Source organism: Phasianus colchicus, chromosome 1, assembly GCF_987193195.1.
Source record: "Phasianus colchicus chromosome 1, bPhaCol1.hap1.1, whole genome shotgun sequence".
NCBI lineage: Eukaryota > Metazoa > Chordata > Aves > Galliformes > Phasianidae > Phasianus > Phasianus colchicus.
In genome coordinates this window covers 35,856,635-35,881,992 of record NC_143436.1, presented here as the reverse complement: position 1 = coordinate 35,881,992, position 25,358 = coordinate 35,856,635, and the positions used below count along the sequence as shown (strand labels likewise).

The following is a 25,358-nucleotide window of genomic DNA, read 5'->3' as shown; positions in this document are numbered from 1 at the left end:
ACACTCCAAAAATACACTGAAATTATGTTTGGCCACGTTTCCCCACATATCAAAGAAGAGAGATTCCTGGCAAACCCGGAACCTGTGTATTGAACAAGGGGCATGCTAGCTGGCTTTGACAAGGTATGTATCAACGTTGTGTGTTACTACAGAAAATGTACTGAGCTAGACCTGCGCAAACGTCACAAACAAGTCACTGCGATAACACAGCAACTGGTTTATGCAGTGAACCTAAGAATCTCAAGTTTTATCAATAAACAAATCATAACTTTAAAAAAAAAAAAAAACAACACCCTGTTTTTATTAACTCCATGCACTCTAACAGGGGCTGAGGACCCCCGCGGGAGGACCGGCCCGAGGAGGCTGATGAGGAGCCCGGCTAAGGGGGCAGCCGACAACGCGGCGAACACGGCCCCGCGGCAGCGCTGTGAGGGAGGCGGCGGGTCCCGCCCCGCTGCGCAGCGCCGCGCAGGCTCGCTCGGGCCGGCGGCTTTGCCGAGGGAACGGCGGTGCTGAGGGCCGCGGGCCTGCGCCCTGCGGGCCGCCATGCCCGTGCGCTTCAGGGTGAGGCCCCGGGGCCCGGCGGGGAGTGAGGGTTGGCCGGGCCGAACTGAACCGGGCCGGCCCGAGCCGGGCATGAACGGGCGTTGGGCGGGTGGAGGTGGCGGCAGCGGTTCCGGCTCGGTGGGGAGCGCGGCCGCAGCTGATCGCGGGCCCCACTGGCTTTGCGGGGGGTGGGAGACCCTTGTGCTAAGCAGCTCGTAGAGGGAGACAGACAGAGCTCAGTCGTGCTCGCGGAAGAGGTCTTTTAAAGCTCTGTTTAAATATTTTGTGTGCTGGTTTTTTTGCTTTCTTTCTTTTTTTTTCTTCTGCTATTTGGAGAGTAATGCGTTGGTTTATGCTCTTGGGTGGGATTTGGTTTCGAGGATGAAGAGCACCTTCTGAGTTTAAGTGACTCCTGCAGCAGCCTTCTGTATTTCCCCTTGGCGATGAGGTACCTGTAGGTGCAGAGGACTGGACAGCTGTCAGTTGCTTGACAGGCATCTCTCTTTGCTGCAGGGCTTGAGCGAATATAAGAGAAACTTCAGGTGGAAAACCCCCGAGCTGTGTAGCCCATCCCAAGAGCAGAAGTCCCTGTGGGCAGGCCTTCGGTCGGATCAGTTGGGTAAGCACCTCCAAACTGCCCCCTTGATGTTATGTGGAATCCTGTGTCCAGTTCTGAACTCCCCAGTTCAAGAAGGACTGGGAACTTCATGAGAGAGTACCAGTGGAGGGTCACAGAGATGATGATAGGCCTGGAGCATCATCTCCCTTATGAAGAAAAGGCTGAGAGATCTGGGGCTGTTCAGCCCAGAGAGGAGAAGGAGTAAGGGGGAACTTATCAATGCTTATAAATATCGAAAGGGTGGGAGTCAAGTGGATGAGGTCACACTTTTTTCAGCAGTGCCCAACAGCAGGACGGGGGGCGATGGGCACAAAATGGAACACAGGAATTTCCATCTGAACATGAGAACAAAACTTTTTAACTTTCAAGGTGGCAGAGCACTGGAACAGGTTGCCTAGAGGGGTTGTGGAGTCTCCTCCTTTGGAGTGCCTGGACAATTTCCTGGGTAACCCAGTCTAGGGAACCTGCTCCAGCAGGGGGTTGGACTGGATGAGGTCATTTGCAACTCTACGATACTGTGATTGCGAGAGAGGTTCTCTTTGAGTGTGTGAGCACAGTTTGAACACTTTACTGAATTAAAAGTATATTCTTAATTACTGTAAAGTGGAGTATGTTTTTTGGACGGTTTTACTGCTAGTGCTACTTACATAAAACCTGAAAAACACATGGTTTCTGACGTGTAGCATCAACTAAATCCAAAATGTGAAGCACAAATGCATTAGCCCTTACAGGGTGTGTAGAAGGAGGCATTGGGTTACCTGTGGTGCACAAAAACAGCACGTAAAACTTTGTATTAAAGAAGAGAGTAACTTGGGTCAAAGTTTAATATGAATTAAACCTGTTAGGAAGGCTCCCAAGGCCGCTAAGTGGGAGAATCAAAAAAAGATGGGCACTGAAGGACGAAGCTTGTGATGCTACAGTCCAGGATTCAGCCTTCTACACAGATGCTATTATGGCAGGAAAATGTGCGATTGGAACGTGGGAAACAGATGAAATTGCTTCAGGGTTGAAAAACCCATAGAGAGTAGAGGAATAGGAGTGAACTGTAGAGTAACCACAGCTGCAGTGCTTTGAAAAGGAGCACCAAAATCACAAAATAACAAAGTTGTGCAATTAAGTGTGACTGTGCTATGCAGTATGTGTAATTAGAGTCCAGTGTATTCATTCTGTGTTATGGTAAGTGCTCTAAATTATGACCTAGTAATTAAGAACCAGCTGCTGGATGTACAGGGTTTTTTTTTTTTTTTTTGACTGAGATACTAGGCATTTCAGTAACTAAGTTTGCTAAAAATTTTATTTTATATACAAAACTACTTTTTTCCACTTACTGCAGAATATGTATTTCTTTAGCCTTGTTTTCCTTAACACATGGTTGCATGTTTGGGTACCTGTATTTAGGAGAGTAATTTCCACAAATCTTGAAATGTGAGAACATTTAAATACATTAACCTCTGTTGAAAACTGTAAGTTGTGAATCATCTCCAGTCATGTGGGGTGGTGAAGCTTTATACTTACTACAAATATTACAAGCCTTGCAATAAAGTTATGAGTTAGCAATACAATAGTTTCTCCTTTAGTTTTCTTACATTTTTGGATTCGTTTTTACTCTCACCTTTTTTCTGGCCATTTAACAGTGTGTATGTTTGAATGTCTCTCTTGACACCTTGTAGGACTTTACCATCTGTGCAGATTGCTGTTAATTCACTTGCTGTTTTTGTTGAAATGCATAGTTGACAGTTTTAAGAATGACTTGGAACACTACCAGAAAAACAGGGGCAGATACTCCAAGGTTTTTTTCTTGCAACTTTTCCAGCATTTCTCCACTGGAGTTATTTCCAAGTACCTGTGTGCAGTTGGAAGTTGGAAAAAGTTGGATAGAATATCCTGTTGAACATTTGTATCCTGTTGAACACTTTCTATACTTCTCACTGCAGGCTATTGTCTGGTTTTACTCTGATTTTTATTTATTTATTTATTTATTTTCCATAACACAGGAGTTTTCACTCCTTCCAAGAAACTGTTTCTTTCAACCAGTTATAATCCTTCAATTATTTTTCCATTGTAGTTTCACACTTCACAGCTGGATTGTCATTTCCTACTTCAGATGAGTTCAGCCATTCAATCTTTGTCCTGTCATGTCAGGGTATTTTTATTTTCATCTGCATGTGTAAAAGTCAGAATCTTTAAAATAACTTGATACCTTGTCTTTCTATGTGATGTTTTTAGAATTTTGAAAACTACTTCATGTTTGTGCTGTAAAAAGTTACCAGCGGTCTGAGATAAAAGTTTTAAGTCAACCCTGCAAGATGTTTAAGGATGGAAATGACTTCAAGTCTCTCTTCTTTAATGGTCTACAGTTGTATTAAGGGTCTGTCATGGTCCCTGGACTGTGAATACCTGTGTAGCATGTACATAAGCTGGTGTAGGTAGAAATGCTTGTGAGGTACTTCACTGCTGCTGACTGATTATTCTGTATCTGCATTAACCACCACCTCTGGTTTTCTATTCTCAGAATCAACTTGGAGAAGATTGGTCATTGGCTGTATTTTATTTATAGGTTTTATCCAGTGTGGTCCTGGAGCGCCATGTTACGGTCCCTCTTTAGTGGGAAGGAAAGGCACTTACAGATGTGAAAGAAGCCATGATTTTACATAATTCATAGGCTCTCGTTGCTCAAAGAAAATAGTTTTTCTCTAATAATCTACTGGATGATAAACTTCCAGTTTCTTCTTGTAACACAATGATATTATATATTCAAGATTAGGTCTTATGTTAAACAAAGTATGTCTTTTTTTAGGAATCACAAGAGAGCCAAACTTCATTTCGAAGAGAAGAGTACCTTACCATAACCCACAGATTTCAAAGTCCTTTGAATGGACAGGGGATTGTGATCTGGATGACCCACTTGAAACAGAGGCTCTCAAGACTGCAGAGTCACATGCAGACCACGGTAACGATGTGAATCAGGAAAACACTGAAACACCAGAAGGACCAAGGCTCCCCCCAAAAGTTCGATCACATTCTTCAGATTCTGGAGTTGAAACTGGTCTTTCCCTTGCAGAAAATAGTATGAAGAAATCACCACCTATAGCTCCACCTAATCAAAAGGAAGCGTTTGTACCTCCAAAAAAAGAAGCAGAAAAGGTGAACAGTGGGGTAAGAGCAGACTTTTTTTAATTGACTGATATAAAAGTTATTCATCTGATATTTACAGTAATTTAATACACTTAGACCTGCCTCTGTTGTTTAACTCTCCTTAGTTCTGCATTTTGATGTTCTTCTACTGTAGCTTCCCTTTTGGGAAAACTACTTTTGAGACCAGATTTTGGTTCTGTGTAGATCAATAGGGCTTCTTCCATTCATGTGCAGTTTGGATTGATTTCAGTTAAGCAAGAATTTAGCCAATGACTTACAGACCTTTTGGAATTGTTGACAAAAATGAGAAAATGCACCTTGCATTCACGTAATTCATATAATAACAACAAAAATTGGTTTCAAGATATGCACTGAAAACATTTCTGACTTGCAAAACATGGTAGGAAAGGGAGCAATTGGTGTAAAATTTTCTGCTTTTTTATGTTGTCAGCTGCACAGAGTCCTTCAGAGGAAAACAGGCATGAATATTCCCCGTTTAAGTACTTTCCCTAGAAATTCTGAATATCAAAGTCAATTTGTTTGGAAGAGTCCTCAGGAAAAGTCACCAATACTTGAAGCTGAAGAGGTAACTCAAAAAAATTTCAAAAAGTAGATGAATAATTTCTTTTTATGTTATAAGGAAAGTTGCTTATTTTCCCCTCTTTCCTTTTTTCTTCCCGCCTCTTTCTTCTTCCTCTTTCCTTTCATAAACTGGCATGCTGTTATGTATATATTTTTTTCACCTCCTTTACCATATACAGATGTGCAATATGGTTAGATATGTTTCCCCGTGATTCTTCATTGTAGCCAGGTCTACTACGTGATCATCTCCTTCCTGGTTGTATTCAGCTCTTTCAAAGACCATTTTCTTCAGTTTTCATGAATTAACTTTAGGTGCTCTAAGCATTACTTTTTATTTTCATAATTTTTATGTTTAGTATATAGCTAATCAGCATAGGAATGTTCACTGTTCTATGTTATAATAACGTCTTGCCACTGAAATTATGCAGGTTTCGGTATTTATTCTCATGATCTTTTATGGGTTACCACAGTTTCTTACTCTCAATCTCTGTGCACATATGCTCCTAGGCCCCAAAAGGCAACTCTGTAGTTACTCAGCTGTAGTTTTCTTTCAGGAGAACTGCTTATATTTAGAAGTGGAATCTCCTGATTATAAAAGACCCTTGTGGCGTTTCGATGCATCTCATCCATTTTTGGACTTTGTAAGATTGGAAATACTGCTATTTCTAATCCGGCCATAAGGAATAATTCTGACTGCAAGACTGCTTTGTGTTTTCCATGTATTGTTACTGAGGTCAGAACTGAGGAGATCCAGCCTGTCTTTTGGCCCTCTTACAGAATAGGCTCTCCTATACTGCAGAATTTGGAGATTTAAACTTTGCTGTAAAAGAGAATTTCTATTCTGTTTTCTCTTTCCTCACAAGAAGCATATGCATTAATAGGATTACTACAGATAGTTCTATCTCTGGTTTTATCTACAGGTTGCAGATTTGCTTAGTAGCAGCTTTCAAAGGCAATACATGATAACTAGGAATAATTCCTCCAAAACCCGTTCCTGTCTTTTTCTTGTTGCGCTGCCAAGCAGGTGGGCATGCTTTGAGATACCTGTTTCCCAGCAGTCCCTCGTGCAAGGAAAATTCACTGATAAGCATGGCAGTAGTATAGACTGGTTGAGGAAGAGTCTGGTCCCAGAATGTCAGTTTGATGCTTGTGAATATTGTGCTATTTCAGAGGAAAGAATGTAGAAATTAAAATAGCGAATTTTTTTCCGCACAGATTATAGAGAATAGGAAATCCTAAGGATAAGTTTGTAAGTACGGTAAATGCTTAGATAAATAGATTTAGAGAAAATCTAAATATATGTAACTGCAGCTTCTGAGCTTAAGGCTACAGTGTCATGATTAAAAATTAAAATGTTAACAATCTGTTTTTCTTCTGATTGCTGTTGAGATGATGGAAAGCACACCTGGATATTGAATTATGACAGTATTATCTCTTGAAGAAAGTTCTGTGGAAATGACCAAGTTATCCAAGTTAGGTTAGAAGTCTGACCTAAACTCACATAGTAAACCTGAGGAAAATGTATGCCACATGTGGCATCATCTTTTAACTCTCAACACCCTGTGAAGGAATGACACCAGAAGACCCATTGGGCCAACTCTATACCTTGCCTTACAATAAATGCAGTAGTGGTTGGAAAACTGCCTAGATAAAACCACCAAGCCCTAAGTGTCCAGTTCTAAATTGAAGAACAGTTGTTATTTAGGACAGGGCATGTGCTGAGGACTCCTAGGGAGTTCTCTGGCATTTCTATTTGAAAAAGAAAAGATCCTTTATAAAAGTCTGAACTGCAACATTCCCCCACTGCTTTCCCAAATAAAAATAACTTCTGTTAACTTCTGTTAATGGAATTCTGTAAGAATAGTATTTGAGCACAGGTCTAACCTAACCTGATTCCATCTCCTGTAATATATGTTTTTGAGAATAAATTTGTCCTAGAATGTCCTAGAAGTTAGTCTGCATGTGTTGTATATATATGCATGGCTGCCTCTGCTGGTTTGTGAGTACATTTGTGTGAATTGGTTAACTGATTTTGAAAATTTTGCTTAAATTAAAGCAAATCACAGTGCTTTTACTACTGTTTTTTTTCCCTCTCTCCTAAAGGCTCTTTACAATGTGAGTAAACCTGTACCTCCATTTAAATCTCCTGCAAATACTTCTGAAACTGAAGATGTGAGAAATTTCAAAAGTTCTCCTGCTGCTAAGGGTCTGCAAGAGAAATCTACAGAAGAGAAAGAATTTCTGGTTTGTGAGCAAGTAAATATTTTCCTAAAAGAAAGACATATATATTCTTTAATAGTTTTGACAGTTCTTTTCAGTAATATGGGAATGGATTTTAAAACATTTTCTAATGTTACTTTTATAGCTATTGTTAATGACTCTGGTCTCAGTCAATAGTGGTTTTGCTGTGGAGGACTGTGTAACACTGTTACAACTCTCTTTCCAGTAGCAGTTTCTGTAATGCCTTTGTTCTGTTTACAAAGTCTTTTTTTTTTCCCTTGAACTGCCACCTTAATTTGATTATGAGTTTTCAAAAACATTTTGTTTTAATTAAAACCTTCTAATTCTCCTGTTCATTCTCTCATTGCTACCAGTGTAGTCTCTTAGTTTTCAGCAGGGCTGGGTGGGATAAGGTCTGGAACTTTTGGGGTAGGTCAGATAGTGTGTGGATTAAAAACAAAGAAAAAAAATGTGTAAACACAGATGGAACTGATTTTTAGACAACAGTTTTAGTGTAAAGGAAGATGGAGGGAGAGTTATCATTCATTTATCTTTGCTATCATCTTTTTGAATGTTGGGGAAGTTCTTCCCAGAGATATGCAGAGACTGGTGAGGTGCTGGCCCAGGCTGCCCAGAGAGGTTGTGGATACTCCGTCCCTGGAGGTGTTCAAGACCAGGTCAGATGGAGCCCTGGGCAGCCTGGTCTAGTACCTGGTTTGGAGGTTGGTGGCCCTGCTGTGGCAGGGGAGTTGGAACTTGGTGATCTTTGAGGTCCCTTCCAATCCAAGCTATTCAGTGATTCGTTGATTGTGAGATGAAAGGCAAATAGAGGGCTGTAGTGGGACATTATGTATCAGGTAGAAGGGCCATCTGTGAGTTTCTTAAGCACACATCTGTGATCTCAATAAAAGAGAGTCTGTGTCAAGACGTTCACTAGGACTGTTGCCAAGCAAAACATGCTTGACATGGAGTGCCTTGCCTCAGTTTAAGTTGTTGGTACTCTTGAGGTACTTAAAGATGATTGTCAGCTTGGAGGTTTTATCATTTAGAACCTAGGCTTTTCTGGTGCTTTAAATCTCATTTGAGAGGGACAGACATTATGTACTCTTTTGCCTCTGGTAGCAGATGTGAAGACAGCCTGAAAGGCAGGAGGTTTTCAGGAAGTGTTTCTTTGCTTCTAGTATCAGAAATTCAGATTCTGTTTTCCCAAGAGACCTGATAAAGCGAAAGTGTCAGAAGAAGACATGAGGAGACGATGTTTGGCAAAAGTGCTCAAAACACTTTTGGTTTATACCCTCGTATTCTCTTTGATGAATATCTTAGGGGAAAAAAAAAAAGAGATTTTGTGATGCTTTGGGGTTTTTTTTCCCTTTCTTTTCATTCTGCTTTTCTTGAATTTGAAGAATTTCTGTAAAGATCTCCAGTAGAATCAGAAAGAGTACTTGAGATTTCCAAAGGCATAACATTAGCAGGAAGAAAAAAGTCTGCTGTGAAAGCTGAACGAATCAGACTCTTCCAAAAACAGAATGGCAGCAAATGAAAAATTCTCATTTTTGTTTATTATAAAATAGTTTCCATTGCCTCACTATAAGACTGAGAGCATCATTGAGTTATTTATTTAAATTACACATTCCAGAAATTCACGTTAATTCCAGTTTGAATGCAGAGGTATGCTACTATTTTATTTCTGTTTCATGTTAAATTCATTTTGTGAAGTGTGCAAAATACATCATCTAACTAAGAGAATGTTGCACTCAGAATCGTAGCTTTGGCATTCTGGTGATTTATTTTGGTATTAACAGAGGAATGTAATATGCTAGCTTCTTTTAAATATATAAAACAGTTAATATTTTAAAATTGCAATCACAATCAACTGTTTGCAAAAGTTTGGTGTCAGAGGGAATAGGAAGGTTTTCAGTTTATCAGCTAATACACTATTTTTAAAATTATCTTTGCCTCAGACTAAAAGGGAAGAATTGTTACAAAAGCCAGCAGAAGATGCATCAAAACAAGGGAAATCAGAGCAGAAACATCCTAGACGAAAAAATAAGCAGCATATCAGTCAAAAGCCCCTTTCTTTTCATACAAATCGTGGGTATGTATAAAATGAGAAAACCTGCCTTGTGAGTTGGTGTGCAGCTGCCTGTTTAGAATGGTGGATGATGACCTTTAACTGTGCAATCCTGTTGTCACAAGAGCAAATGTGATGTCTTTCTCCTGCAGCATTGGGACTGAGCTTCCTGTGGTACATAAAATCCTGGTGTGAATTTGCATCTTTTTCTCCAGGCAGTGGAAGTGGATGCTTTTAAACACGTTAAGTGTTTAAAGTGTTCAGTTAAGCCTCCTGGTACAAGAATAATATGATTATAAATAAATAAATTTAACATGAGTGAAATTAAATTGCTGTAATGCTGCTACTGTGCTTTCAGTGAGTGCTTTGGAAGTCGTAGTCACCTTGCAAACAGCTCTCTTGTGCTTGCTCTACACGCCTTTAAACTGTTTTGATTGTACCTGATGTCTTCTTTTTCTATTCTGTACCACCATCTGTCCCATAGAGGAATACAAGTAAATACACAAAGTAAAAGACAGTAAAGAAATTTGTCCTGTACTGAGTAATATGAGAAGCACTGAAAGAAAACAGTGTTGGATATTGCTGAGAGATATCTAAGCATCTTTTTCTTCTACACATACCCTCAGTGTAAAAACGGAAATCCTATTCCCATTTTCCACGCATCTGAGATCTGTCAGAGAAGCAAAAGCCCGGAATGGATGCAAGTTTAAAAATGCAGAAATCTATTCTATCTTCATGTTCCATGTATCTCCCAGTGATTGCTTTCATTCATATAATTTTCTGGCAGTGTTAAGGCATTAGATTGGAGGTGGGCAAAATGATCACTAAGAATACTGTGGGGTAATATCACTTTGTGAAAAAGCATGTGGATATAATGCAGTTGAAACCTTAAATTCTTTGGATTTCATTGTTCCTTGAAATTTTAGATCATTTAGTTGACATTTTTAAAGTGTAAAATTCTGTGAAAAATTCTTGATCATTTTTTGCCCATTTAAAGACGGATTTCTGCCTCTTACGCTTTCAGTATGATAGAACAAAACAAGAGTTTCCAAAACAATGACTGGGCAAACAATTGTGGAAAATGTGCACATTCTCAGCATGCAGGCAAGACTTGCACTTTGTGTGCAACCTGTGTTGTGTGACGAAGATGATCAGGGGACTGGAGCACCTCCCCTATGAGGACAGGCTGAGGGAGCTGGGCTTGTTCAGCCTGGAGAAAAGAAGGCTGCAGGGTGACCTCATTGCAGCATTTCCATACCTAAAGGGAGCCTACAAACAGGAGGGGAATCAACTCTTTGAAAGGGTAGATAACAGCAGGACAAGGGGAAATGGTTTGAAGTTGAGGGAGGGGAGATTTAGGTTGGATGTCAGGGGGAAATTCTTTACAGAGAGAGTGGTGAGGTGCTGGAACAGCTGCCCAGAGAGGCTGTGGATGCCCCATCCCTGGAGATGTTCAAGGCCAGATTGGATGGGGCCTTGGGCAGCCTGGTCTAGCATTAAATGAGGAGGTTGGTGGCCCTGTGTGTGGCAGGGGGGTTGGAGATTCATGATCCTTGAGGTCCCTTCCAACCCTGGCCATTCTGTGACCTGCCTGTGATACAGAACTACTGGGACGAAGGCACAGCATTGATGTGTTTTTGAGCTGTGTGTTTTTTTAGTTTTGATGTGTTTTTTTAGTTTTGTGAATAAAACAAGAAGTTCTGTGAGTTACAAAAAAGAGACGTACAGAAAGAAGTTCTGAATGTTCTTTTTTTCCCCTGATATTTTTATTTTCACAAGGTGCATCATATTCTCTATATCTATAATATGATCTATTTCTGAAGGACTGAAAAAGTTTTTATTCACTTGATATTGAGTATATGAAAAGAAAGTTAGCAATGTTTTAAACCAAGATTAGAAAGAAAAAAACTTGAGATTTGAGCTAATCAATCCACAGTTCAGTGGTTAAAGGCCTGGTAGCATTGCTTTAGGTTAGACAATGCTCATTTTTCTCTGTGTGTGTGGCAGAAGGGAAAATGACTCTCTTTAGGAACACTGAATGCTTCTGAAAATCCCAAACAGGAGGAAATAGATGAATTAATACTGAACATTGTTCTGGTAGTCAGATGGGTCTGCTTCAAAAGCACACACCACTCATATGCAGAGTGTATTGCCTTTACAGCAGAACTCATAGAAGGAAGTATCCTGGCAGTGTTAGTGCCAAACCAGACATTTTACTTAAATGCACCTTCATCTATGATGTAAAGCAAGGTATTTCATTTGATATAAAAGTAATTGAGCCTTGTGTATGTTACTGTTACTTCTGCTGATTTACTGAGAGGGTAAAAGCTTCTAGAAGTGCTGGTAGGAAAAACAAATCAGGAATAATTATCAACTGAAGGAGCTTTTCATGTCTTTCCTGATTGCGTTGATACGAGTGAGCTGTGTTTCAAAAGAGTTTTTACATCTGAGCCCTGGGATTTAAGTGCAAGAATACTTTGTATTGTTGATGTAACTTAATAAAAAGGCATCTTCGGGATATTGAGAATAATTCTTTCTATTTTCTCCTCTTTATTTTTGATGTCTTAGGAAGATGAACACCGAATACAGGTCAAAATTTTTGTCCCCAGCCCAGTATTTCTATAAAGATGGAGCTTGGTCTCGTATTAGGAGTAAGGTTCCCAATCAGGTGAGTGTTTTTAAAAAAAAATCAGAGGCATGAGTATGGTTTGTAGTATGCTTTTTGTATGTAAAAGAACTGTGGTTTGTCATTGTAATGCTAACAACTCAAGCTCCCCCAGGTGACTGCAGAGAAGGTTAGATTCTGACAAGACAGTAGTAAGAAAAAATAAGCGACAGTGTGATTTAAAAAATAAATTAATTAACATGATGTGAAAAGTACAGGAGAAAATATTTCCCTTACAAATCAGAATCACTCAGAACTTGGCCTTTTCAACTGATAATTGCAGTGTTGATGTTCAACCTAGCAGAACTTTAAAAAATGTTGAGTTAGGTGGTAGCAGTTTTCAAGAGAATAAGAAGACCAGTACATGTATCAGCCTAGGTCTGTTTGACATTTGAACTCTTTCACCTGCCAAGATGAATTTATTCAAAGCAGTTGGCTAAATTCAGTCATATACAATATAAAATACAAGTTTCTCTGGCAAGTTTAACTGTATCTAAGTATTTTCTTTTAATTAATTCAGCAACTACAATCAGTATTATACCCCATGGTAACTCATTTGACAGTCTGAAAATGCTTAGCAGCTTCAGGAGCATAGTATTTCTTAGCAGGTTTACTGAATATAGAATAAAATTATTAAGATTGGAAAAGACCATTAAGATCATATCATCCAACCACCAAACCATCACTACCATGCCCACTAACTGCGTCCCTCAGTGCTGTCTCTCCACATTTCTTGAACATCTGCAGGGACAGTGACTCCACCACCTCCCTGGGCAGCCTGTGCCAATGTTTCATTGCCCTTTCTGAGAATAAATTTTTCCTGATATCCAACCTGAACCTCTTCTGGCACAACTTAAGGCCATTACCTCTCATTCTCTCAGTGTTACCTGGGAGAAGATGCCAACTCCCACCTCGCCACAGCCTCCTTTTAGTCAGTTGTGGAGAGTGGTATGGTCTCCCCAGAGCCTCCTCTTCTCCAGACTGAACAGTCCTAGCTCCCTCAGCCACTCCTCACAAAACCTTTAGCAGTGTGTAAGAAACTGTTAGAGCTAGTTCTGCAACTGTCAAATTTCACTAAATTGACTTAAGCTTTTCTTATATGATAGAGGGAGTCTTCTTGAGATGTGATGTGCTGCTAAATATATGGCAAATACTTGTAAAATGTGAATTGTCTTGTAAGGACCAAGCTGACATGGAAGGCAGAACTGGAGGGAATGACTCTAGAGTGCTGGGCTTTGAGCTTTAGCAAGTAGCATTCTCTAGAAAAAGCAATAGTGTGGTAGCTTTCAGTTCTGTGTTGTCTTACTAGACTTGATCAAACAAGTCATTTAACTTTTCTTCTTAGGCAAAAATGTATATATGTTGAATATTTAATGAGAAGCAGTTGTTATATATGTCATCAGATAATCCATTATGCAAAAACAGCCGTGTAAGATGTTGGAGAACTTAAAACAGGAAATATTTTAATTTTGATGAGCACTGATGTATGTGTTAGCTTAACACTAATCGGTCACTAAGGCTGTAGAATAAGCCAAGCTCCTGCATGCAGCCTGACTGTAAAGCAGCATGCAGAATGTTTCTGTACAATATATAATTTTTCTGGCATCTTGGGCTTTTCTCTGGAGACTGGATGTTGTGTCAGTAATTTTTGAAACTGGAGCTGTTATCAGCTTCGGGTGTTATGCTTTACCAAGCAGGATCCTTTTTATATAGAAATATATAACATTTAATTAGAGTGCACTGGAAATGAAGAATTTCACACATTTAAGGATGTGTGTTTTGGATGTATCTGACTTTTTGATGGAGATTTTACTTGCTGACAAGAAATGCAGAAAATGAAGGAGAACAGTCACTGCATGAAGAATATGTTTGGCTTTTTGGGACCTTCTAAGTGAGGGAGTTGTGCTGGGTAGCTGAAAGAACCAAATTTTAAGATGATAATAACAAATGCTTTATTGATTACAAGTATATATAATGTATACATTTTTTATATATACATACCTATATTACATCTCAGTATGACTTCATATAGCAGAGATTTTCAGAATTGGAATTATCTGAATTTTTCCTCTGTTACACTTTGATTCACATGCTCACATGTCTAGGAGACATACAACAATGTTTAGCTTGTGCAGATATGTTACTTGGTGGGATTTTCTATGTAATCTTTTTTTTTTTTTTTAAATTGTTATTGCCTTGTTAGCATTTCTATATAAATCTCCTGGGTTTATCACTCTCAAAAAGAAGGGCTTTTTTGGCACAGTGGAAGCAAACAACAAGCTTAAAGCTTGGAATTTTCCAGTTGTACAGATAGGCTGGGAGAAAACCAAGATTAATTATTAAAACCTCTATTAATACAGGAATAAAAATCCTGATTGATCTGTTGCCATGCTTTTTTTTTTTTTTTTAATTCCTTAGAATGAGTTCATTACAGGATGAAATCCAGCGTGTTTGAATTAGTAGAACTGAATAAAATATTTCCTTCATTGTTGAGATACAGGAAAGAATCTAGCTGTTTGAGAAGTATATTACTGCAGGTTGTTCCAGGAATGTAAAACTTGGAAAAACTGCTAAGCTAATCACTTTTACAGAAAGCAGCAGAAGTACTTTGGTTATTCACAGTACAGGCTACCCTACCAGTTTCTTAATGGTTGTTTTGGTTTCTGAATGATTCCATACCCACTCCCATACTAATGCACTGACATGACTGTTCTGCAGGGCTCCATCTTAACCATTATCTCTAATTGCTCTTTGAGGCTCATCCCTGCTGAAGGTGCCTACAGAACATTTCTCTATAGTGTGATTATTGATGAGCTCTGGCTGCTCCAGTCTGCTTTCCCAGTTGAGACCTTACATAGATAACTTTGGGTCCGAAAAATAGACTGAAGTTTTGAGCTCGAACAGGCAAGGACTGCAATAGAATCCTGGTGTGACCTTAGCTGTAGTGATTATTGCTAAACTGCTATGCTATAATATATTATTAAGGGCTGCTTTTCAGCAGTAGAATGAAAAGATCCTTTGAATTATGCTTTTGAAAAATTAATGCAGACAATTCATAATCACATTAGGACTCTCTGGGGCCAGTGTCCTGCTGAGATGACGCTGCCTGCTGAGTCGCTGAAGGAGTCGGTTGTCCTTTGTACTTCTTCACAATTCATTGGAGACATAGTATTCTTCCTCCCCCTGCAGTGTCCTGTTGCTCTGGTTTTGTATTCCTTCTGTTGTGACTATCATAATTAATTTATCGTTCTTCTATTTAAAGTGAATAATCCAGTAAATCACTTGCACCTTTAAATTCTCTTCGTAAAATGACAAGTATATATTTTTAATGGACTATTCTTTGGAAGTTTAATGGGTCAACTATTGGGATATTAGCTGGTGCAGGCTGAGTGGATATTCATCTTCTGTATCTGATTGCTTTTTAGTGGGATTTGTGGAATTTGGCCCCTTATGCCCCTTCCTTTCAGGAAGAACTTTGTTAAGCCTATTGTGAAATTAAAAAAAAACCACAAATAAATAAAAGAAAATGTGCTAAAGGAAGCATCAGTATTGCTTTCCTTCTTTTTGACAAAATGCATAGTTCCTGTGAGCCATTTTTAGTGAGGCAAAATGCTTAGGGAGTGTGATAATGATGGCCAAAGTTACAATATCAAGAACTTCTTTTGAATCATTTCAAAATAAAAGTAAATTTTTACTGCTGTTTTGTATTCTTGCTCTTTAAATTGTATTTGAAAGATGGAAGAAAGGGAGTGTTCAAACAGTATATAACCAGTATAATTTCAACAGTATCGTATCTAAAGGGAGGGCTTGCAATTTTTGCCTTTTGAAACCAAAGCTGACATTTTAACAGTTTTACATCTCATTCATATAGCTAGTGCTAACCTAGAAGGAATGATTTGGATGTTATGACTTATATACAATAGTATCAAGAGATCTCATGTAGTCATGAGCTCCTCACTGAGATGAGATTAGTGTAGCAAGAGCCAGGTGCAGTGTTCACAGTTTATGAACTTGGTATTACACACGCACATAGGTCTTTTGACTTGAAATACAAATAAATACACAATAAATGTATTTTTACATGTTAAGGCCTAGAAATGTAAATCAGTTTCCTCAAGCTCAGTGAAAACTGGTGTAATGGCAGTGTTGATGTGTTTGTTTTACAGCTTTTTACTGAATCTCAGGGAGGCAGCATAGAGCTGTGTACTTAGTTTGTTGCTTAGATACTGATCGATTTACAATGGTAATACAGTGTTGAGAGAAAATTAAGGAATTTTGAATTAATTCTGTATTCCTCTCTTTAGGCTCAAAACCCCCTAAATTCCATGTGGTATATGGAGGTTTGTTGCATCTACGTTCTTGTTCTAAAGTTTGGAGCACTGTGCTGTGCCTGAACGCGGATGGAAGAACTAGAATCCAGTACTAAGCTTATTCATAGCTGCTGCATAACTTTTTGTGCTCTCTGAATGAGTAATTGATAATTTTGCTTTGGCATAATGGCTCAAATATGCTTGCTAAACACAAACTTCTGTTGTTTTTGCTTTCTTTTTGTTGCACTTACTGCAGCATGCAGTGTTTGCTCTGTGGGTGACTGCGTTATGAGTAACTTGCCTTTCTCTTTTAGCTGCCAGTAGCTAATGCGAGTACTTGGTAGTAATATGTAAGTGAACTTTAAATTGGCATGCAGCTTACGTAGCCTTGGTGTGCAGGTGAGAGAACTTCGAGCAAGAGCAAAGGCTTACAGGCAACGAATAGAGGGAACACACTTCTCTCGATACCACCTCAACCAGCTCCTGTCTGATAATAACAGTCTGTGGGATGTATCCTCAAATTCCAGTTCAGAAGAAGGCATCAGCAATGACATCAGAGCACTAGATCTTGCTGGGTAAGGCAGTCAGTCCTACATTTTGTTCTGCATCTCTGAACACAGAGCAAAATGCTTTAGATTGGCTTAGCATAGCTTTGAGATCTCCTTGTTAGACTGAATGTAAATTTTCTGGAATGGATGTGGGCATTTACTGTTTCACAAATGCATCAGTTGATATATGCTCCAATTTAAAATGAGGAATGCTCATGTCTTCTAAAAGAAGAGAAATTCTACTCCTTTGTGGTTAACCACAAATGTATATTTAGTGTGGCAACCTTAGTCTTGTCAAGTATGGAGAAATTTATCTTTGAATCATACTGAAGTAATGTTCCTCTTTCAATTGGAGTGATATGAAGTATATTTTGCCTGCTCAGATTTTGTCATTGTTCTTGTTGAGATTAATTAATAATCTGATGGTTGAATCTTAGACACAATTTACTTGTGAGATGTAGGCTTATAAACTGGAATGATCGTTTCTGTGAATACCAGGTAGATTAATAAATATTTTGCAAGGAGAATTCAGAAATAGTATTTTACTGGAATGTACAGGCAGCTATTACCCAAATGAAGTGTGTTATGATGGTTTTATTATTTTCGATTTGGAAATAGTGCACTAATTTTACAGTCCATTTTTTGAAATGGTAGTTCAGAGATTTCAGTCTAGTTTGAAAATAGATAGTTTAATCATCAGTTAAAGTCTCAATACATATACATTATGTTAACTCTACTTTTTAGTATCTGAGCTGTATTTATTATGAAGGACTGAACTGGATGAGTGTGCTCTATATAGATGCAAATCAGTGCTGTAAAACAGTGCTTTCTTTGTTACCCAGAGTTTCTGAAAAGGAGACAGCACCAAAGCCAAAAATGCTGCAGCAACCTGGCTCCAGAGAACAGTCTCACCAGGATGACACTGAGAAGAAAGACTTGATAGATGCACCAACTGTTCCAGTCAAAAGACGTTTGGTTTGGGGTGAACAAGAAGGCACTGAAGAAAAAGAGAGTCAACAATCAACAGAAGAAGAAGAAAAAGAAAACGAGCAAGCTGCAGTTGTGACACAGAATTTAGAAAAAAACAATAAGGGTATAAATGAAGATAACAAAATTGAAGGGTAAAACTGAACATTCTTGTGGCATATATATTTTTTTCCTCTAACATCTCAGAAATGTGTAAATTAAGTTATTTTTGTTTTGAAAGCAGACTTACTTATGCAAGTATAATTCAGTGTGACTCTGGTTTGGTTTGTAATAGTTTGATAATGGATAGGAAACCTCAGAACACTGAGTTGGATGTTGGAAATGGATCCATCATTAGAATACTGGATTTCCAACTTGCAAGACTTAAGTTGTAATTTGTATAGAAGTGTGAAAAATTGGAATGAATTTTTCCAAAAGCTTTAAAATTTGCAGTGTAGGCCTATCAGTAGAGTCTGCTCATTGCACAGTAGCAAAGTGTAGTGAAAATCAAAGCCCAGTTTGCTTCAGGTTGACAATGTAGTGCTGAAAGGATGGAGTCCATTCTAATCTTGCTCTTATGTGTCTGCTTTTCTGAAGAAAACTCATGGGCAAAGATAGAGGACTTGGAGGAAAAGAATTTACTAGCATCCAGAAATCACCAGTGAGCCCAAATGGGAAAGATGTGTAGGGGAATTTAGAAAAAAAGAGGTCAATTCTGTGTGCATAGTACAGCGTGTATTACTGTATTTGTCTGTTCAAAGATCCTTAATCTATCTAATTATTGCCATTTCTAGCTTTCTACTGTGCAACTTCTGTAAACATTTTTGGTAGAACAGTATGTTAGCTTGGTACGTATTTAAATCTGAGTAACTTTGGCCCTCGTTATCACACTACCTAAGCATTTTGTATTGCCCATTGTGTTTCGTTTCGATTCCATAATGTTGACTGTAAAGGCAAACCCACATTCTAACTTCTGAGGTGACTATTAGCAGTCAGGTTTGAAGTTATTCTGGGTGAGATCTGGGTGCTACTGCACAGCAAAGTATTCAAAGTATAATGGGAAACAGGGAGCCTGAATTTGAAGCTTGAGACTGCTTATGTGTTACATTTAAAAAAAAAACAAAACAGCACAACAGAAACTGAGGCTCAGAGACTGGAATTCAGGATTCCCCATTGCAAACAGATGTTTTAGCTACAGGATATTGATGTTTTATGGCCCTAACTGTCTTGCCTTCATTGTAGGAATGTATTAGTAGCAAAACGTTTGAATGCAAGATGCCCAACACCTTAACTAATCCTGGAATTATTTCTCATTTTTGCAGTGAGAATACCTGCCTGTTGAATTCTCCTGCAGCTGTGTCAGATTCTTCTTCTGCATCCTCGGAGCCCGGTGGCAGACTTCCTACTCCGAAGCTGAGAGCACTTGGCCGAGCACGGAGAACTCATCATGATCTCACTACCCCTGCTGTTGGTAATAGAGACTTTTGAATGCAAAATCAAGAACTAAAGAAAAACAGATATGTATGAATTAGTTTTTACCAAGTTTGCATTTTTTATCTTCTCCACCACAATAGGAGGTGCAGTTCTAGTGTCTCCTCCTAAATTCAAATCTTCGTCTTCACGGCAGAGAATGAGAAGTTTAGGAACAGATCCTTCCTCAGCAAAGCAAGGTGCAAGAGAGGCTTCACAAAGAAGGTCCTCCCAGGTGAGTGAGAAAAGGAACTTAGTGTAATGCTTTTTAGGAATATGCTTCTAAAGTAATTCTGAATAATAGCTTAATAATTCTTTTTCTTGAGTTGTCATTTGCTATTGTAAAATTTTCAGCATCTGTGACTAAAAGGGCTGATGTTTGAATAAAAAATATGTTTTTTTTATCAAACAAAGGAGTGAGATTAGATGAGCTCCATTTTGGCTATTTCTACCAAATACATGGGGGAAAAAAAAAAGTTGTAATCAGGAGTTGTTCATTTTCCCATTAAAAACATTAGCTGCATATGTGAGGGACTGTATTGGAAGGCTGTTAGTATACACGAAGTGCTTTTTTTTTCTTTTCCTCCACTTCCGTTTGCAACTTGAGGATCCTTGAGGTCACTTCCAACCCAAGCTATTCTATGATTCCTTCTTTATTGTGTTTTAGCCTGAAGCAGAAATGAAAGCTGTTTCACTCCTTACCTCTCCACCTGCTGGGCTGGGAACTGTGGATCCTCTGCCACTTAGGCAGGATCAGTGGCATCCTAATGGTGTTTCTGGTGGGACAGTTGCTATTAATTCAGCATATCAAGAGCAGTCCTCTACACTTCCTGTGCTAAAGTCAACCAAAAACCATCCTGTGCCTTGCTGGAGTCCCTCTCCTCGTATTCAAGGGACTCTTAAGGATCCTGAATTCCAGCATAATGGTGCGTATTGTTTATTAACTGGCTGTGTTAAAGAATGTCACAAGATGGAAATAGCTACCTTGCAGCATTCAGGCCAAGGGAGTCCTGAGTTTGCTGTCTTAGTAACTGTACAAAGAAGAGCTTATAAACAAAAAATTACACTAGTATGTTTAGTCTTGCTGAGGATCTGAAGGAAAGGTGTGCATGACTATCCATCTTAGTTTCAGATTCCACTAATACAATTCTATTCTGTGGTTTGTTGTCTAATTCTGTTCTATTAATATCAATAAGTACCCACTTACCACGAGAACTATTTGGTTTACCACAGACAGTTGTAATATTTAATCATTAGGCTACAACTGTGTAAGTCCATCCAACTGGAACAACCAACAGAGATAGGGAACAAGACCTTTAGAGCATGTCGTTACATTGCAGAGGTGATGAATTTCTGAGAAATAAGCTCCTTAACTATTTCTGCAGAACTTGGAAACAAAACAAAACAATTATTAAAAAGTTATTGGATATTGAGGAAAGTCACGTGAAGGGTATTTTTGACTCTTCAGTGAAAATTCTTTGCTTAGGAGGAATTTGTGCTGGAGTGTTTCAGAGATTTTTAGGAACTGTTGAAGGCACATCTGATAAAGCAGGGTCTTTTACCCCTTAGTCAGAATAAAGCTTATTTGCTTACGTTGCCCTTGTGGTAAGGCTTTCAGTAGATGATCACAGTAGTCCCCCAATTCTTGGTCCTTGTGTTATAAAGATTTGTTAGACTAAGGTAAAATTTCCATTCTAGAATGGAGCAAGTACTGGTCAGGTTAAGTGGATTGGTGGAATCCAGAGAATTTCCCTGCAAAGAGTTAGAACTGGTGCTGTGTTCCATCTGTGCACCTGGAGTGCTGTTCATGAACTAATTGTTACAGTGTCTATGAAAGACAGGTGAGGAGAACACAATGGAATAAATTTTACCTCAGCCTCGAGTAAAGGGGTTTCATGGAGTTTTTGGCATATTTGTTATTTGGAAGACTGATGTTGATGAAAGTAATAATATTCTAACATTTTAAAATGTTCTGAAATGAAATCCTTTGCCTACTTAGAAATTATTCTAAAAAGCAACTTGACTTTTTGCTCTTAGGAAATATTGGGAATCCAAAAATGAGATCTTTCCAGCTACCTCTTCAGGAAAGAAACTACAACAATGAAGGTATTTATCATCACAAAATATCATTGCATCTCATGTCTATGTTATCTGGATTGACTTTAACTGTTGCACTAATGTGGGAGGTCTAGTACTGGTTTATTACACTGGTAGTTATAATATACTGGTAGTGCATAAATACCTCTTGGCTTCACAGAAAGAAAATTAAAAATGTTCATCCCAGTAATGTGAAGTAAGAGCATGAAGTTATGTTCCAGCATAAACAAACACAATGAATACAGCAGAAAATCAAACAAACCGTTGCGGTTCAGTATGCTTAATATAGCTTGCTCGACTCCATACCTAAATCATTTCCTCCCCACACATTTTTTTAAAAATCTTTGTGTTGGTAGCAACAGAAGCAAACTTCAAAATGATCACAGCTCAGGTTGCAGCTATAGTAATTATGGGTGCAACTTAAAAGGTACCACATGTGCTTGAAACTTTACCAGCAAGTATGTAGCATACATAAAATGATTCCTCTGACTTCACACCTATTCCTCTGATTTTCACACCTGTTCCTCCACTCCTTGCATTAGGGATACTTATGGCATCCTGTTACTCTGATTGCTGTTTTGGCCTTTTTTTTTCCATTTACTATAAAGTTACTCTGCAGGAGCAGATGGTATGTGTGTGGGCCACCAGTGCATCTTCTTGGCCCTTCTGTGAGCAGCCCCAAATAAACTCTTGTAGTATTATGAATCAACCAAAGGCTCTGTAGCTTCAATAGTCTGGGCCACTTCACATCATTTCATAGCATTGGTTTGGTGCTGTGCTACTTGCAATCACCTGCCTTTGTTTCAGAGCATAGGCAGAGTGAGATTATATCTGACAGTAAGCTATTTATAAGTATACCCCAGAATAAACACACGCTCTTTTTTATACCCCTTACGTTGGTTCTCTCCTTGGTTTTAACCAAGGTTCGGGCTGATTCTCTATTTTAGTCATTGCATTTGGCTGGAAAATGTGTGGGTTGTGCAGATGGCTCAGCCAAGCATCTGTGTATCTACATAAAACATGCAATATCCTATAGTACTCTGCAGCTTCCCACAAGCTTTTCTGTTCACAGTTTAAGTGCTGTAAATACCTTTTGTTTTTTTAACTTCTTTTACTATGATCTGAGAAATGATATCCGTGCTTTCAGAAGCGTTGCAGTGTGCCAAATATTTTGTATGCTGGTATTTGTTGATATACATACAAGCCCAGGAGTTATTCCAATGATGTGCCTGATTGCACAAGTACAGCAGTTTTCTCATACATGGGAATATAGTTGTTATGCATAGTGTTTAAGTCTGTTATGAGCTGTTTTCACTGGATTTCAAAGATTAACAAATGCCACTGAAAAATTATTGGCACACTGACAAAGAACAGATCCTATTAGGGTTTAGTTGTGGAATCTTTATTGTTTTCTGGTGACAGGGTTGAGAAGCAGTGCTACAAATTTTTTAATCCATTGCAAGAGAATTAATGTAATTGAGATCTTTTTTTTTTTTTTTTTTTTTTTTGTAGAGACCATCTTTATAGAGCTATGGCAACCTTTTAAAAATGTTGTTATAGGAATATAATGTCATGCTTTGCCAGAGAAGCATGGTCCAGGCTGCTTAATTTTAGAAGTTCTGTTGGGTGTGAAATGAATCTTGTATTGAAAAAGAAGACCTTCCAAAAGTACATTTATAAAGCTTCCTTACTGTTGTGTTCAACTTCCTGTTTTCTTCAGAAGACACATTGCTTTCAGCAGCTTGTTGCACACAAATAAGTTTTGGCACAAAAGGACATTTTGACAGTGTGGGCTCTGCTATTTTAGTTGTAGCATTCTAGGGTTGTCCTGTTTGCTTGAAGTGGTGAATTGCTTTCATAAGTATGTTTTTCTTAAGAGTCTAGTCTGTACAAAGGTTGGTGGCAGAGGAATGATGCTGAGATCTCCTGCCAAAGGAGACTATATGTAAAGATGCCTTGGAGAATTGGGCAGTGGTGTCAAAATTCCCCAGATGAGGCTGCAGATCTCAATTCTGGAGTTTGTGCTTTCCAAACCTGCCATGAATGTAACTGTGTTTTAAATACATATTTATTTTTTCTTTATTTTTCCCTTGTTACTCTTCCCCCAGATGACAGGCTGTCTCAGATTTCTGCTCGCTCAGCAGCCTCTAGCTCACTTGCATCTCAGATACTGGAACGAGCTCAGAAGAGGAAGGAGGATTTCTGGGGCAAGACGTAATCTCTCTCACTTGTTTTCTACAAATTGTTCTGTAAAATGATTTATTTTTATAGGTTGTACATTTTTAAAAGTTGTAGATATCATGTAGCATCCTTTTATTTGTCACTACTACAGTTCCTCTTTAGAATTGCCATTCCAATTTAAAATTTCAATATTTAAACCAGTGCTGAAAGTGCAAATCCTTTATGTTTGAGAATTATGTTACAGAAGATGTTTTTTTGTTTACTTGTTTTTTAATGCAACCTCTTGAAACTGAGACAATTATTTTTGTGTAACCTGTGTCTTTATTATCAAGATATTCTGCTGCAGTGAGGCAGTATGACCTGGGGCAGTATTCAGGGGCAGCATTATCACTCACAAAACATCTCAGTTGCTTGATTTTTTTAACCAGGTATCTTAAAGGCAACTGTGGTACATTTCATTATGCTACTTCATGAATTTGAGTACAACACAGAGCTGTAACAAAATCCATTGCTTTTGCTATTTACTACTTTTAACCTGTTACCAAAAACTCCTTATTACTTCTTAAGAAAGCTGACATGGCACATAAAAGAATTTGAGAAAAGGATGCTAAGGTTCAGGGCTTGTTGATTGCCCGAGTTGTATTTTTTTTGGCCAGGATGACTATTAAAGGTCAATGCATACAGTTCTGCAGATGTACTTATGTTTTGTGGGCAAGATCCATATTTAGTGTTAATGTCAGCTTCTCTAGAAAAAGCAACCTTAACCACTTAAACTGTGGTCTGTCCCAGCATTGCTTCAACCTCAGGTACTTAGGAGTAATTGATACCTTTAAGTAAACTCTGAAGAATGTTTTCTAGACTTTGATGTTTTAATTACCTCTCTTTCCAGTTACCTGTTTATAGGAAACAGGAATACTGTTGCAATTGTCAGAGCAAAAATATTTGTGATTTATGCTGATATCTGCATCACATACAAAGGAAAAACAGGCTAAGTTAACATGAAATAGAAGAAATGGATGGCTGGCAGCCAATTCTTTCAGTGGTTTGGTTCTTCTTACCTGGCTTCAATTTTTAATATTATTGAATTTGAAAATTTTGTACAGTAACAATTTGAATTTTGTACAAGTTTGTATACGTATTGATTTTCTACACAATTAATGTCCATGAATTACTTAAAATAAAAAAGGTCAAATTGGTAAATTGGTTTTGTTGGCTTTGTTTCTTTTAGAGTTACACAAGATAAATTGTGAGAGTCTGTTAAGTTGGTGATTCTCTATTTAGTGGAACAGCTGTTCAGGTGGAATGTCAGTGGACTTCTGAAAGACAGGAGGTTTCCTCATAACTAGTGTTTAGGAAGAATAATTTACTAAACCAGGTATGTTCATATTTGGAGCAGATGAGTGCTGCACAAGCTGAAGGGCTGCAGTGCCCAAAGGGCCAGCCCCCCAACATATGAGCTGTTGGCTTACAAACAGGATGATATTCAGCTTTGATTATGTTAGAAATCAGTGTCCACACCTTCCAGATGTTCTGCACTGGAATATCTTTCTACCAGTAGAGTTGTTTGAAACAAATCAAGATATTTTATTTTGTCTCAAAGACTTCTGGGCTTATTCTTTGGGATACACTTAATATTGAAATTATAATTGGTCAGAAGGTTCCTACTGAAAATGAAACTTTGTTTCTTTGTGAAGCAACTTTTATGGAAACTGCCAGTTTTCCTGTAAAAATAATTGTTTTACAGTGAAAATGTAATGTCTAAAACTGGAAAAATTTTTGTTAAGATGGAAATGTTACTGCCATGCATTATGGCAGGGTTAATTTGTCAGTCTTCTATGTTCTACATACAGTTCAATGTGTGTAAAAGCCAAGAACTCCCATCTTCCTCTACTTCTTTGTGATACCTGTAATTTGAGTTTTATTAACTGTCCTCTTTAAAAAATAAAAT

General features: G+C 38.3%; 1 protein-coding gene across 4 annotated transcripts; it reads left to right on the top strand.

Annotated features, from left to right (window-relative positions):
* Positions 1 to 352: 352 nt before the first annotated feature.
* On the top strand, positions 353 to 25,358 carry SAXO6 (stabilizer of axonemal microtubules 6). 4 transcript variants are annotated; one of them, XM_031589498.2, is made up of 16 exons: positions 353 to 564; positions 1,060 to 1,165; positions 3,963 to 4,115; positions 4,227 to 4,321; positions 4,752 to 4,886; positions 6,986 to 7,138; positions 9,064 to 9,197; positions 11,742 to 11,841; positions 16,143 to 16,178; positions 16,548 to 16,723; positions 17,539 to 17,817; positions 18,985 to 19,133; positions 19,237 to 19,367; positions 19,800 to 20,058; positions 21,170 to 21,238; positions 23,338 to 25,358. In XM_031589498.2, the coding sequence occupies exons 1-16, from the start codon at positions 547 to 549 to the stop codon at positions 23,445 to 23,447; spliced, it is 2,103 nt and encodes a 700-aa protein (XP_031445358.2). In that variant the 5' UTR covers positions 353 to 546; the 3' UTR covers positions 23,448 to 25,358. The 4 variants fall into 4 exon arrangements, with proteins under 4 accessions (XP_031445358.2, XP_031445355.2, XP_031445356.2 ...); XM_031589495.2 differs by having other exon boundaries at positions 3,963 to 4,321; positions 23,338 to 25,357; XM_031589496.2 differs by having other exon boundaries at positions 354 to 564; positions 3,963 to 4,321; positions 6,986 to 7,126; positions 23,338 to 25,357.